Genomic DNA, 12767 nt, shown 5'->3' on the forward strand with positions numbered 1-12767 from the left:
CCATGGCTGCTGTAACTGCCCCTGTGCCTAAAGTTGCAGAGGCTGTGTTGAAGACAGTAGAGACAGTGGCAGGGTTGGGGGGGCTCCTGGATGTCCAGAGCCATGCCTCTATGTGTCACTTGTTTGTAGACTGTGTGTCATGCCCCCACCCCCACCCCCCAACCCCCAACCTTACGTCCTTCTCAGTGGCTTTTCCTCCTGGGATGTTTTATTTCTGAACCACTCGAGAGCAGGACACAGGTTGTCTCCCTCAAAAAAAAAAAAACCCATCTTGGACAGCGGATGGAGTCACACATCCCTTTCTGATGGCCTTCCGTATCTCACTGGGTGTGTGATGCACTGTGCTTTCACTGAAGGTGGTCTGGACCCTTCTGACTAAAGGCCTAGCAACCATGCTGGAGACCTGGCTTGCCTTGTACTAACCCCTCGTCGTTGCACTCCCTGCCTCACAAGCCCCGCCCTGGATGTTCGTGCACTGTATGATGAGCTCACGAGCAGTAGGTGTCCAGCACCTGTCCGGTGACTGAAGGATGCTTGGCAGACCCAGCGAGGGGTGGGAATGGTGGCTGGAATGTTGGACTGTTAATGAGGTCCTGTTCTCTGCAGCAGGCCAACAGGTCCTTTGAGAACTGGTACATCACGGGCAGGAAAGAGGCTGCATCTTCAAATAGCCAGGCTCACTACACTCCTTTCTCACCACCCCCTCAGGGTCTGGGTCCTCCCAATACTGGCCCTTACCCAGTGTCCCCCTTGAATTGTCCATTTGTGGCTTGGCTGACCTGGCTGGCTCTCCCAAGACCTGGGCCTTGCAGGTAGTGTCTGCGCTCTGTGTCTGCGCTCTGTGCGCTGGCACCCAGTTACCGAGCTTCGGGCAAGGGGCTGGAGGTTAAAATACAAATACACAGACACACACAGACAGTTGTTTTTGTTTTTTTTTTGACAGTGACACGGGTCATCCTTGAATTCCCCAAGAATGCCCCCTTTATTGTGTTCAGGGGCAGATTATATAGAGATAGCCACGCCCCAGCCAAACCCACCAGAAACCACTCTCCTGCCATTAGGAACTCCTGAAGGTCTCATGCTCAGAGCAGCTGTAGGCACTCAGATCAGGGGATTACAACAAATTCAGGATCTGGGGTCTCACTGCTCCCAATAGCTGCCCAGACCAGGCTCACTTTCCCAGTCTTCTCATCACTGACTGTGCTGGGAAAGACCAGGGTGAAGTAGCTCCCGACCCCACCTAGAAACGAAGGTCAGGGACCCCTAGGGCTGGTGGTAGCGCTAAGCAGTATGGGGTCAGGTAGTTGCTCCTTCCCACCCAACTGTGGTTGTGGACTTGAGGGCTGGTGATCTGTCTCCTGTGGGCGCCCAGAGCCTAGTTCAAATCATCTGCCAGGCCGTCCCGTCCCGTGTCCCCCCCCCCCCACCCGCCCCAGGTTGTTCAGTGTCCAGAGTCCCCTGCAGCAGGACTGCCCTGAGGCACGTCACTGCTGCTCCAGTCTGGGTGGCCCACATGAGCCCCAGGGACCCAGAGGTTCCTCTCTGCCTCATCCCCATGTGGGTGCAGAAGGTCAGTTAGGGAGCTCAAGCGTGGCTTCATGGAAGGGATGCTATGGATTACACAGGCTGCCTTCCGGGAAGAAGGAACGGTACATGGGGCATCGCTTGACAGGGAAAAATCCCTTGATTGTTGGGGGGGACACCAAAACTACCCCTGCTACATCCTTCTCGGGGCTACATTTGTCCTTAATCCTTGCCTGCCTTGTCTGGTGCCCACAGCCTAGTTTTTTACATGACCCAGTGGACACTCAGAGACTATATTTTCCCTGCACAAGAGGGGATTTATGAACTCTAGCCCCAGGGCGCGGTACCACTGTGTTCTTGGTCTCCCGGGTCCCTTGCTTGGCTAGTGACCTCAAAGCTCAGGCTGATGGGCTGTGATCTCTTCAAGGAGCTAGACCCAAGAGGACACAGAGGCTGAGCGCCGAGACCTGGGACCTGCTGCGGCTCCCCCTGGACCGGGTGAGCTGGGGATCAGGGCTGGTGGCCCAGGGCCTGAGGAGCAGATGGCAGTGGAGACATGGTCAGCATGTGGGCTCTAGGTTAACGAGTCCAGTGTGCAGTGTTTGCTGAGCTGTCAGCACCCTCTTAAGGGCCCTGTCCCCTGGGAGATAAATGTCCCTCCCCCAGCAGCCCGAGACCCTACAGGGAGCCCATCTGTCATCATTCCCCTGTGGGTATTCCAACTCTACCCTCTAGCATGAGCTTTCCCTGGGTGGCATGTCCAGGATTCCTGTCTGCTCCCTGCCACTGGCCTGAGTCTGGGGCAGGGGACACAGCTATTATTGTTGGAGAAGCTGGTGGGTTTTGTCAAACCTGGGGGGGACTAGTATGGGTATTATATGGCCTGGACTCTCTGATCTTCTAGTTGTAAATAACCCTTGGGGCATAACATGAGTTCAAGCTCAGGAACACCTGTGGTCACCTCTGTTGCCTAGCATTCGAGGGCTGACATTTAAGGAAGCTGACACGCCTCAAATGTCTGTCTGTGCCCTCTCTGCTTCGTATTCCGTCCTTCAGAGACCGAGTCCCTACTGTGTGTATCCAGGAAGGTGGGCAGCTGGGCCAGCTGCTGAGAGGGGACTTTGGTTTCCAGTTTCCTTAGCTCATGTCCAACCTGCCTTTCCCTCTCCAGGAGCAGAATGGAGATACCCACCACACAGGGGACTGGAGGGGGCCAGGCAGGGACTCGCTCCCCCTTCCCGTGAGGAGCAGGAAGTACCAGGAAGGGTCAGATGCCACTGAGAGGAGACTGCGGGAGGGCAGCCACTCTCCACTGGACAGCGCTGATGTGAGGGTCCAGGTGCCTCGTACGGTAGGTGCCGCCTGAGTCGAGGGAACAGTTGTGAACACGGAGCCCTCCCTTCCCTTTCTCCCACCATCCAGCCTGGGGTGGGGGTGGGGTCAACACTGAACCCGTTACTGGGGAGGCAGAGCTGTAAGCTGCTGGGCCCTCCACCTGGCCTTGTAGTTCAGGCACTCTGTGGGGTACAGAGCTCATAACCGCACCTTGGGGAGCCCCCATGGGCACTCTGTCTCTGGGGCTAAGTTTCCACTTTTGTCACCAGTCTTCAGGTGACCCCCCTCTGTACCACAGCCCCTTCTTTGCCTTACTGGGACCCTTGATACCTGGCTGTACAAGCTAACGGAGCTGGACTATACAGCTTACTTCAGAGATTCAGCCTACCTCTGTACCTCAGCAGTCACCTTAGAGGCCCCAGAGTGCCTGGACACAGGGGCTCTAGTGGGGGAGTCGTCTGCTTCGAGCGCAAGTGGTACAGCTTGTACTGCTCAGAGTCTAAGAGGCCCCCTGGGGAGTGGTGGCCTTGAGCTGAGGGACGGGAGAGGTGGCTGGAGATGGATGGGAAGTCCCCAAGCTTGCCCATAAGGCAGGTCCCCAAAGAAAAGACCTTAGTACTAGGGGCAGTTCAGTGTGAGAGGGGGCACATGCGCCATCCCTGGAGTTGGGGAGTGGCATCATGTAGGAGGACATGCTGGGTGGCCAGTGCACAGCTGTGGAGCCAGGTGTGGAAGGAACAGCAGGGAGCTAGCATCTGCCCAGTTTCCAACAGGTCTGGGCTGGGAGGTGCCACCTACTCCAACTGGGCTTAGTATTGATCAAAGCTAAACTGGAGACCCGGTAGGGGGTTGGTGTGGTCCCGCAGGAGCCCACAGCACAGCCTGGATGCTCAGATCTGAGAGCACTCAGCATTCCTGGCAGCACACAGAGATGGCAAGATGGGAGGTTCAATGGCCAGTTACAAGACTGGTGGCCAGCGGGTGGAAGGTGGGGCCTGTCAGGGCCAGTAGGTCCCCACTGTGCCTGGGCAGTATCTCCAGGCACTGGGAGCTGGCAGAGGTCCGGAGGCAGAGAGTCTGTATTTAGGCTTAGAAGTCCCTGTGAAGGGCACTCAGGTCCTGAGGCTCTAGGAAGTAGCTTAAACACCCTCACTCTGCCACAGGCTCTGGCGGCCTGTGCTGCATAGGGGCCTTGGTTATTCTTAGTGCCTGGAGCCCACCCTTCCTGCCGGGGCGGCTGCCTTCAACCCCACGCTCCAGCCCACTTTATTGCAATCACAGGGAGGCTTTGGAGGGGAGCTATGAAGGAAACACATAGCCTCTCATCCATGGGGCTTAGAGGAAGGTTGTGGTAGAGCCAAGGGGCCACCCTGCAAATGTCAGGGGCTGCCCAGGTCAGAGTGAAGTCCACCTGGGGTGGCCTCAGGAGCAAAGCTGAGGGAAGAGAGATTGCTTCTCCCAGGGGCCCAGATTTAGCTTTGGAAGGAAGCCCAGGGGCCAAGGGGTTGGGTGGGAAAGGGCTTTCAAATAAGCTGTCCACCCCCACAGCCTTTAGCTTGCCCACCCACAGGCCTCGAGGGGTGTGCTCTGTTGAGCTGGGGGAAGCCAGCTCATTGTTGAGAGACAGAGAGACAGAGAGACGGAGCTTGCACACTCGTGAGCTGCAGCAGGGAGGGTGGGTACTAGGAGAGCCCAGCCTTCTTCTCCCTGGAGCCTGGAGAGAGAGAGAGAGAGAGAGAGAGAGAGAGAGAGAGAGAGAGAGAGAGAGAGAGAGAGAGAGAGAGAGAGAGAGAGTGTATTCAACCACTTGTGAGCTGCAGCAGTGAGGGCGGGTACTAGGAGAGCCCAGCCTTCTCCCTGGATCCTATTTAAGCATCTGGAGAACACCGTGGGTCCCAGCAGCGGCAGTGAGGAGACACTTGGCACTTTGGGCAGGTGGTGGCGACTGTGCCTGGCACCTTGGCATCCTGCCTGGGTTGCACGTGGCCTGGTGCCTATACAGTTCCTGATTGCTGCTGCTGGAGGGAGCCTGTGATTCTGTGTGAGTGTGGGTCCTCGGGCATGCCGGGACTTCGGTCAGCCAGGGTAGGGGTGGGCTGGGCTAGAGCTGTACACATCTCTAGAACCTGGGCTTAAACTAAAGTAGTTGAGATTGCAGTCAGACCTTTGGGAAAGAGCCAGAGACTTGTGGGCAGGGGACAGGGGACAGGGAGGCCTTTACAGTCCTCACAGGACCCTCTCAGACATGAGATCATGCTCCTGAGGGGTATGGGGGGAAAGCAGGGCAGTAAGTAAGGGAGCCCAAGTCCCAAGTCTCCATCCTGGATATGGTTCTACTATATCTTGACAGTTGAGTGAGGGCAAGAGGAGTCTCAGAACAAATGCAAGTCCTTCAGGGGCTTCCCTCAAGCTCTCTCTCTCTCTCTCTCTCTCTCTCTCTCTCTCTCTCTGTGTGTGTGTGTGTGTGTGTGTGTGTGTGTGTGTGTGTGTGTGTAAGAACGGGGGGATAGCATGGAGCCACTCTATACTGCAGCTTGGACCCTGCAGCTATCCAGTTCTCCAGACATACTGTGTAGCCCCTACTCCTGGAGGAGTGCTGGCTCAGCCCAAGTACTGCTTGTCCTCTGGCAGGAGCTGTGTATGTTAGCCTTCCTTTGCTTACAGCTCTGGTTTTTCTCCTGGCTCTGACAGTGTTGGGCTGCAGGGCTCATTTAGGACAAAGCCTGAAGGAGAGCAAGGTCAACTTGAGGTCCCAGTAGGGTCTCTTTGCCATGTCACTGCCCTGTCCATAGCTCCCGTGACTGGGTTGCATTGCCTTTGGAGTCCTGAATCTAGTCCTGTGTTGGGCTTGTCTACCCAGTCTGCTTATATCCAGGTCTCAGTTCTGTTCTTACCTCTGTGTAACCTTGGGGAGGCCATACAACCTCTGTGCCTGTGCCTCTATGGACTGGGCAATCCCAGGCGTGGAAAGTGCCCCTTATGGTAGAAATCTTCCTGCATTCGGAAGGCCACAGCTTTGTAGAATCAGGCCTTCCCGGGCATTGCTTCCTTGCTCTGTGTGGACTTTGATGGGCTAGAGGCAGGTTCCAGCTTCTTGCAGCAGGTGGTTCTGGACCTCCATTCCGTCCATTGCTAGTCTAGGACCCTGGGCCAGGCTTCTGAGATCCACCCTGCAGAGTAGGCCTTTCCATCCAAGGTTGTGAAAGCTGAATCTGGGATGGTGCAGCCTGCTCTAGTCACCTGATGCTGAGGATTCACAGAACCAAACTCTCTGTTTGGAAGTAGCCTCCCCGACCCCCATGACTTATCTGGACTCAGGACAGTGACCCATGACCTAGGCCTTAGACTAGACCCCCACTCAGCTACCCATATATTGAAGAATAGATCCAGAGTCCAGTACGAACTCCAGAAAGTTCTTTCTCTTCAGGAAGGAACTCTCAGCAGTGTTCCCATCCTCAACCCCAGGCCCTTCCCACCCCCCAGCCAGCTCGCAGAAGACCTAGGGGTGTTAAGTCTTCCTTATACACTGGCCCCCACACCACTGGTGTCTTCTGAACTGGACATTGGTCTACCATCTCTGTGTGGCCTAAGCCCAGAAACAGGCAAGACGACCATCATCTCCCCACCTGGGTCTCCATGCCCTTGGTGATAAAACCTATGGATTCTTCTATCATTGCAGCCAGATTGGCCACTGAGGTCACATAGCTAGTGGCCATCCTGGCTCCATGCTTGCAGAGGCCGGCTCACTGGACATTGGAGGGTGACAGGATTGGGGGCCAGGTACAAATGGAGCTCTGTATGACTGACAGGGCCCTCTGGGGTGGAATCCATTCCTGAAGATGGTGGTTTCTGACCTGGGTCAGCTTGGGGAAAGTCCAGGCTGAGGCTGGGTAGGGGTGGCCCAGGCTAAGGTAGCAGCAAGACAGGAAGTGACTGAGGCTGGCTGCAGGGGTGACAGACAGCCACAGAAGTGGGGACAGGAGACAGGCAGGTTTAGGGGCATTGTGTCATGGGGGCGGCATCCTGGAAGGTCCTGTGACCTCGTCTTGGGAATGTGTATAGTTAGGGTGGGCAGCCCTGTCAGTGGGTCTAGGACACTGAGGCACCAAGGGCTAAATTGTGGCCTCCCTTCTTATCCAGGGTATTCCCAGGGCCCCATCTTCGGACGAGGAGTGCTTCTTTGACCTGCTGAGTAAGTTCCAGAGCAGTCGTATGGATGACCAGCGCTGCCCCCTGGAGGAAGGCCAGGCAGGGGCTGCTGAGGCTACAGCTGCCCCAACCCTGGAGGAGAGGGCAGGTGAGGACAGATCCTAGGTGAGCCCACCAGCCAGACCCAGCGCTAATCCTGTTAGCCCCCAACAAGCTAGTCTGGGGGGCAGGGGAGGCCAGCTGCAAAGTGCCCCCATCACCCAGAGCTCCCTCCACACTTGTCCCTGAAGCGGCATCCTGGGAAGTATGTAATTACCCCACCCTGAAGAACACACAGTGTCTATGCTTCTCAGCCTTTGAGCGTGTGGGAGGCCAAAGCTTTCTCCTGTCAGCTCCTGAAGTCCTGGGAGGCAGGGCAGGGGCAGGATGGTTAGGAGCAGCCCCAGACATAGAAGACTTACTGGGCCATATTCCCTTTGAAGAGAGCTGGGCCAGTTCGAGGTGCCAGCATTCCCAGTGGTCGCCTCTCCAGGCCTCGCTTTCTGCTTGTCTCTTGCAGCTCAGCCCTCCGTAACAGCTTCACCACAGACTGAGGAGTTCTTTGAGCTCATTGCTAGCTCCCAGAGCCGTCGGCTGGATGACCAGAGGGCTAGCGTGGGCAGCCTGCCTGGGCTACGCATCACCCTCAACAATGTGGAACACCTCCGAGGCGACGGGGACCCTCAGGAGCCAGGGGATGAGTTTTTCAACATGCTTATCAAGTACCAGGTGGGCCTGCACTCAGGAGACAATGGGTGGGGTCTCTTCTAGGCCAGCCTTCTGGTGGTCCTCTGCCCGCTGCAGTATAGTCATCTAGCAGGCCCACAGCAAGCTCTGGTCTCTCTCTCTCTCTCTCTGCCTTGTTTGAGGGATGCCGGAGGGAGACATAGTAACAAGCTGGTGATGAGGATGGAACAGCCAGAGTCAGGGACCACCCCGCAGAAGCTCAGGCCCGAAGCCCGCCTTCTGCCAAGGGACTGAGCATGTCCTGAGACACCAGCCTCAGCACATTTTGGTGCCAGAGGTCAGCCTGGGTTGCCAGGTTCCCAAATCCAGGGATGCCCACTTCAGCTTCCACATCTGGGCAGAGGAAGCTGAGGGTCAAGTGACACCCTGGAGTTGGGAGGGAAGAAGAGCTGGGGTGTTAACAGCTGGCTGGAGGGTTAGGGGGCAAGAATGGCTACCACTATGGGGTTGACAGGTAAAACAGAGAGCCCAGGCCTGTGAAGACAGAACCAGGGTAGGGCTACCCAGGGATGGGCTTCGGTATATGGGATGGGGTAGGGTTAGGGTGCTGCTGGGCTGAGCCAGCTGCCCTCCAGCTGGAGCCGTATGTATGTGGTGGGGCTTGGTCAGACGCAGGAAGGGCGGGGGCCGGCACCCCACCTCTGCATCAGGCTAAGCTTCCAGATTGATGTTCCTTCTCACAGAGACAGAACCCCAACAGCGTCCAGACAACCTCCTCTAAGTCAGCTCCTCCCGAGAAGCCCCGCCCACTCCAATACTTGGGCCATCAGCTGCACCGGCTCCAGTCCCTTCTGCTCCAGGCTCTGAAGAAAAAACAAACACCTTTCAGGCCCACATCGGGACAGGCAGACAGAGCCCGCGGTGTCAGCTGATTGATCCAAAGGAGACTCTTGGCGGGGTGGGGGGTGGGGTGATTTCCAAGGAACAGGCTCTGAGCTGTGGCCCCCAAGGCAGCCCAGGGTTGTGCTAGGTTCCAGGGTAGTTTTAGGGGTACAGTCCCTGGATCAACGGGTTCCGGGAGTTGGCCCTAGGGCTGCCTAGTAGCTTCTGGCTTGCTCTATGCCCAGAATATATTATCTAGCCCTTTCTGTTTGGTTGGCCGGCCACAGCTCTGGGGAGATGTCATCAAGAGACATTGCTAGGGCAGGGTTCCTAACACTATCCCAGAACCAAGGAGGTAAGAGGTGACTGAAAACAGGTCCCACTTGGAGTACACTACTCTTCTCGAGCCAGTGTTTGCTACTCTTAGATTTTTCAGTAAGTCCGTTGCCCACCCAGTGCTAGGATAAGGCCTAAGAAATGTAAGACCATCAATCTCCACTGTGTCTGCCCAGTCCTCTAGGATTGATGACCAGCGCTGCCCACCCCCAGATGTGCTGCCCCGAGGCCCCACCATGCCTGATGAGGATTTCTTCAGCCTCATCCAGAGAGTGCAGGCTAAGCGGATGGATGAGCAGCGTGTGGACCTTGCTGGGAGCCCGGAGCAGGAGGCCAGTGGGCTGCACGAGCCCCGGCAGCAGTGTCCACCAGGTGCCAGCTAAGGCCTCAGCCCTCCAGCCAGGCATGCCCTGCCCTGGACTCTGGGGACTCAGTTGTCCACAGTGGCCATAACCCCTTGATAAGCCAAATCTTCCCAAGGCCATGATGGAGAGCCAGCTCAGCCCCCAACCCCTTCCCACTGAGCCAGATGGTGGGCACCCAGCCCTCAAGGAACCCCCATCCCAGGGTGGTGGGCTCAGGTTAGAGCTGCTGTATGGGGGAGGGCATGCTTCTGACCCCATATGGACCATAGCTTCCTGCAGACCCCGCCCTACCCTGCTCCAGGCTGGGCCTTCAGCATGTTGGCCCCAAGCCCCGGTGCTGTCCAGACCCTTCTCCCTCAAGCCCTGCCCTGCCAAATGTGAAATTCTGCCAACTCCCCCAAGCTCCCCAGGGGAGCCTCAAAGACTCTTCTGGGGGCTACAGTGGCACGGCATGTTCTGTCCCCCAGCTGGTCCTGGGATGGCTATGCAGGAGGTACACTCTGTATTCTGCCTCATCTCCCCAGGGCAGGCCTATCCTGGCCTGTCTGTGCCCAACTCTGCTGCAGGAGATTGACAGCCGCAAAGTCCAGACACCCTGACCAAGTAGTCCCCAGCCTTGCACCTGGCCTTTGGAGAAAGATGACCTTCTCCAGCAGGGGACAGGGCAAGGGCACAGGGCAAGGGGACAGGGCAAGCTTCCAAGCCAAAAACACAGGCAGGGTCTTGTCCTAGGAGGACTTGTCCTGCCGGCTGGCAGTGGGTATTCACGAGGTATCTGCTCAGCTAGATCCTCCAGTCCCCTCAGTGAACACACACCCCTTTCTACTAGGGAAATGGTACCTTGGCTTTCTCCTCAAGGGGTCCAGCTGCAACATCTGAGTTGGACACAGGGCACTGCAGTTGGGGTGGAGATTCAGGCTGGACTGCTGGAGCATCCACGAGACAGACCTTTGGGGGACTATTGTCCCAGCTCTTGCCTGCAGATCCTGCAGGTAGCCCTACTGGAGGGTTCTGTACAACCCAGGGCCTCTTACCCTGCAGCCTAGGAGGGGGCCAGGGTAAGGGAAACTGAAGGGCCAGCCCTGTGATCCATCTTCTTAAGAGGCAACAGCACCCCAAGGGCAGGAACAAATACCAGAGCACAGGGTCTCGGGCGGGACGTAGTGGCCGCCTGCATACTTGAATGTACATGCGTATTTATTGCTCACACGTGTTTGCCATGTTATCCACGGGTTCTTTCCAACCCGAGAGGTACGTTTTGGTTTTACCCAGAAATAAAACGTCTGCCAAGTGAGTGTGGCTTCTGGTGGAATTTGTGTCGGTCGGCCTTCCCAGGCCGTGGGCTGGGCTTGTCCAGTGCAGTGTCCTCCAGCACACAAGCCGTCTGAGATCATGAGAAACATGCCCGCCCCTGCTGCCTCTAGCAATGGGGGGCTAGGGCCTGGGCCTCTACTTGCTGCATCCTCTGCCTACTGCACTCTCTGCTGTTCTTCATGGTCCTGGCTTTCCAGAGATGTGGAGCAGAAGCCAGGCATGTCACTGTGCATTGGGAACACTGTGGGGACTAGCCCTTCTCAGCAGCCTCACCCTGATTGGATTAGCTCCAGCCACAGGGCTCCCTTTGTTCCTAATTCTGGGACTGGATTGTGCCAGTCTAAGCAACAGAGAAACTTGGAGAGGGACTGGCTTGTCCTCGGCATTCATGTGGTGAGCAGTACCCCATGGAGCTCAAGTCTATCCTGATAGGGCCCTTTGGGGAGAGGCCTGACCTAGGCCAAGGGAGGCAGAACGTAAGTTAAGACCAATAAAATAACCTAGAGAAGTCGCTGGAGTCTGGAGCACTGTGGTGGCTCTAGAGGTAGCCAGATTCTTCCAGGCATGCCGGAACTGCTTAGGTGCTGGGAGGGCAACTTTGGAAGGAGCTGCCCTGGGAAGGGCATGTGATCAGAGGGTTGAGCCACTCCACGGGAGTCATGCTGAAAGTTGCTGGGCTGGCCAAGAGGTACCAGGATGCTGGGGTGGTAGGAAGGAGGAGACAGCTCGACTAGCTAGTCAGAACAACTCCAAGCTGCCATGATTGGCAACAGTGGCCCAAGGTGAGTCTGCAGGACAGGGTGAGCGTATGGACCATGCAATAATGGTCTGTGTGGAAGGTGAGGCTTCAAGTGAGACCCCGATGTCCAGAGAGGCTCCCTGGAAGGAGAGGGCTCTGGAGCAGCAAGGCTCCAGATGAGGAGTAGCAGCATGCAGAAAGCACACACAAAGATAAGTCCACAGTGGGTTTTGCCTTCCCATCCAGAGCAGGTCCCCTCCATCCAGTTCTGCACCATCAGGTCTAGCCACCTCTGGGCATCCTCAAACTCTGGTCCAGACACTTGAAGGCAACAAAAAAGCCTCCACTGGCCTCCTGCACTTGAAGGCCCACAAGCAACAGTCAGCCCCCTCTGACCTCTGTGTCCTCCACAGGGAGCAGGCTGGAGCTGGGGGCTGGTTCTGCCTCTAGGACTCCGACAGTTTGCACAAATGACACAGGAGGCTCTGGGTGGGGATAATAGCAGGGTGTTTGCCAAGGGAAGGACAGGGGGTAATCGAGTGGGGGCACAGCCTGCAAGTGCACCCGGCCTCCCACGGCCTAGAGTGAACTGCTAATCACTAGCTGGGTCCCAGGAGACAGGGCAGCATTGTGTCACTGTCACACCCCACCTTCCTGTCCCAGGTCTCTCCCTGCCAGATGGGCTGCTGATTAATGTTGAACATCATGGGGCCCAGAGACTCCTGCTAAAAGCCTGTCCTGGTCTCGCATCTGCTTGTTTTCCTTAACACAAGAACATCCTGAAGGCGTGTCAAACAAAGTTGGGAGATGAACCACACACCAAGACAAGCATGATATGGCCCTCATCACTGCCACACAAGTCCTCGTAGGCCCCAACACAGGAAGGAACATTAAGAGGTGCAGGCAGCTCAGGGGGGCCTCTTCTTTCTTCCCAGCCTCTGAGCAGAACCCCACAGGTCTACCGGCTGCACTGGGCAGCCAGTTCTGCTACAGAAGCCATGCCTCAGAGCTTGACTTGAGACTAGCTCACACGATGGAAGCCACCAGTGCTAGGCAGGAGAGTGGGCAACAGAGGAGGAAGTAGTGGAGCTCTGAGGAACAGAAACTGCCCAGGGCCACAAGGGATGAGGTGACTGAAGAGGAAGGAAGCTCCTGAGGCTGGGGTCCCAGAGCCACAGAGTTGTTCTGAATCCAGAAAGGAAAACAGGAGCCATGGCCCAGCACCTGGAAGTGACGGCTGTTTGCTGGCAAGGAGCAGGCCAGACTTGGGGTTCCAGGTGGATGGGGTAACTTCTGGGAGACCAGAGTCCACAGCTGCAGGAGTGTACAAGTCAGTGTTATGCCCAAATCTGCGGAGTCTCCACAAAAGCCAACAAAGGCGACCGAGTTCCATATGT

At 56.7% G+C, this 12767-nt stretch overlaps 1 protein-coding gene across 5 annotated transcripts in view; it reads left to right on the forward strand.

Annotated features, from left to right (window-relative positions):
* Gpsm1 (G protein signaling modulator 1) overlaps window positions 1–10611 on the forward strand; it is a 28262-nt gene extending 17651 nt beyond the window's left edge. For all 5 annotated transcript variants that reach the window (XM_057754979.1, XM_057754980.1, XM_057754978.1 and 2 more), the window contains 5 exons: window positions 1952–2022; window positions 2696–2875; window positions 7000–7156; window positions 7568–7776; window positions 9129–10611. In XM_057754979.1, coding sequence (XP_057610962.1) covers window positions 1952–2022; window positions 2696–2875; window positions 7000–7156; window positions 7568–7776; window positions 9129–9335 — 824 coding nt within the window. In that variant the 3' untranslated portion in view covers window positions 9336–10611. The remainder of the gene's footprint in view (window positions 1–1951; window positions 2023–2695; window positions 2876–6999; window positions 7157–7567; window positions 7777–9128) is intronic.
* Window positions 10612–12767: the final 2156 nt, after the last annotated feature.

The sequence above is a fragment of the Chionomys nivalis genome, chromosome 22 (assembly GCF_950005125.1).
Source record: "Chionomys nivalis chromosome 22, mChiNiv1.1, whole genome shotgun sequence".
NCBI lineage: Eukaryota > Metazoa > Chordata > Mammalia > Rodentia > Cricetidae > Chionomys > Chionomys nivalis.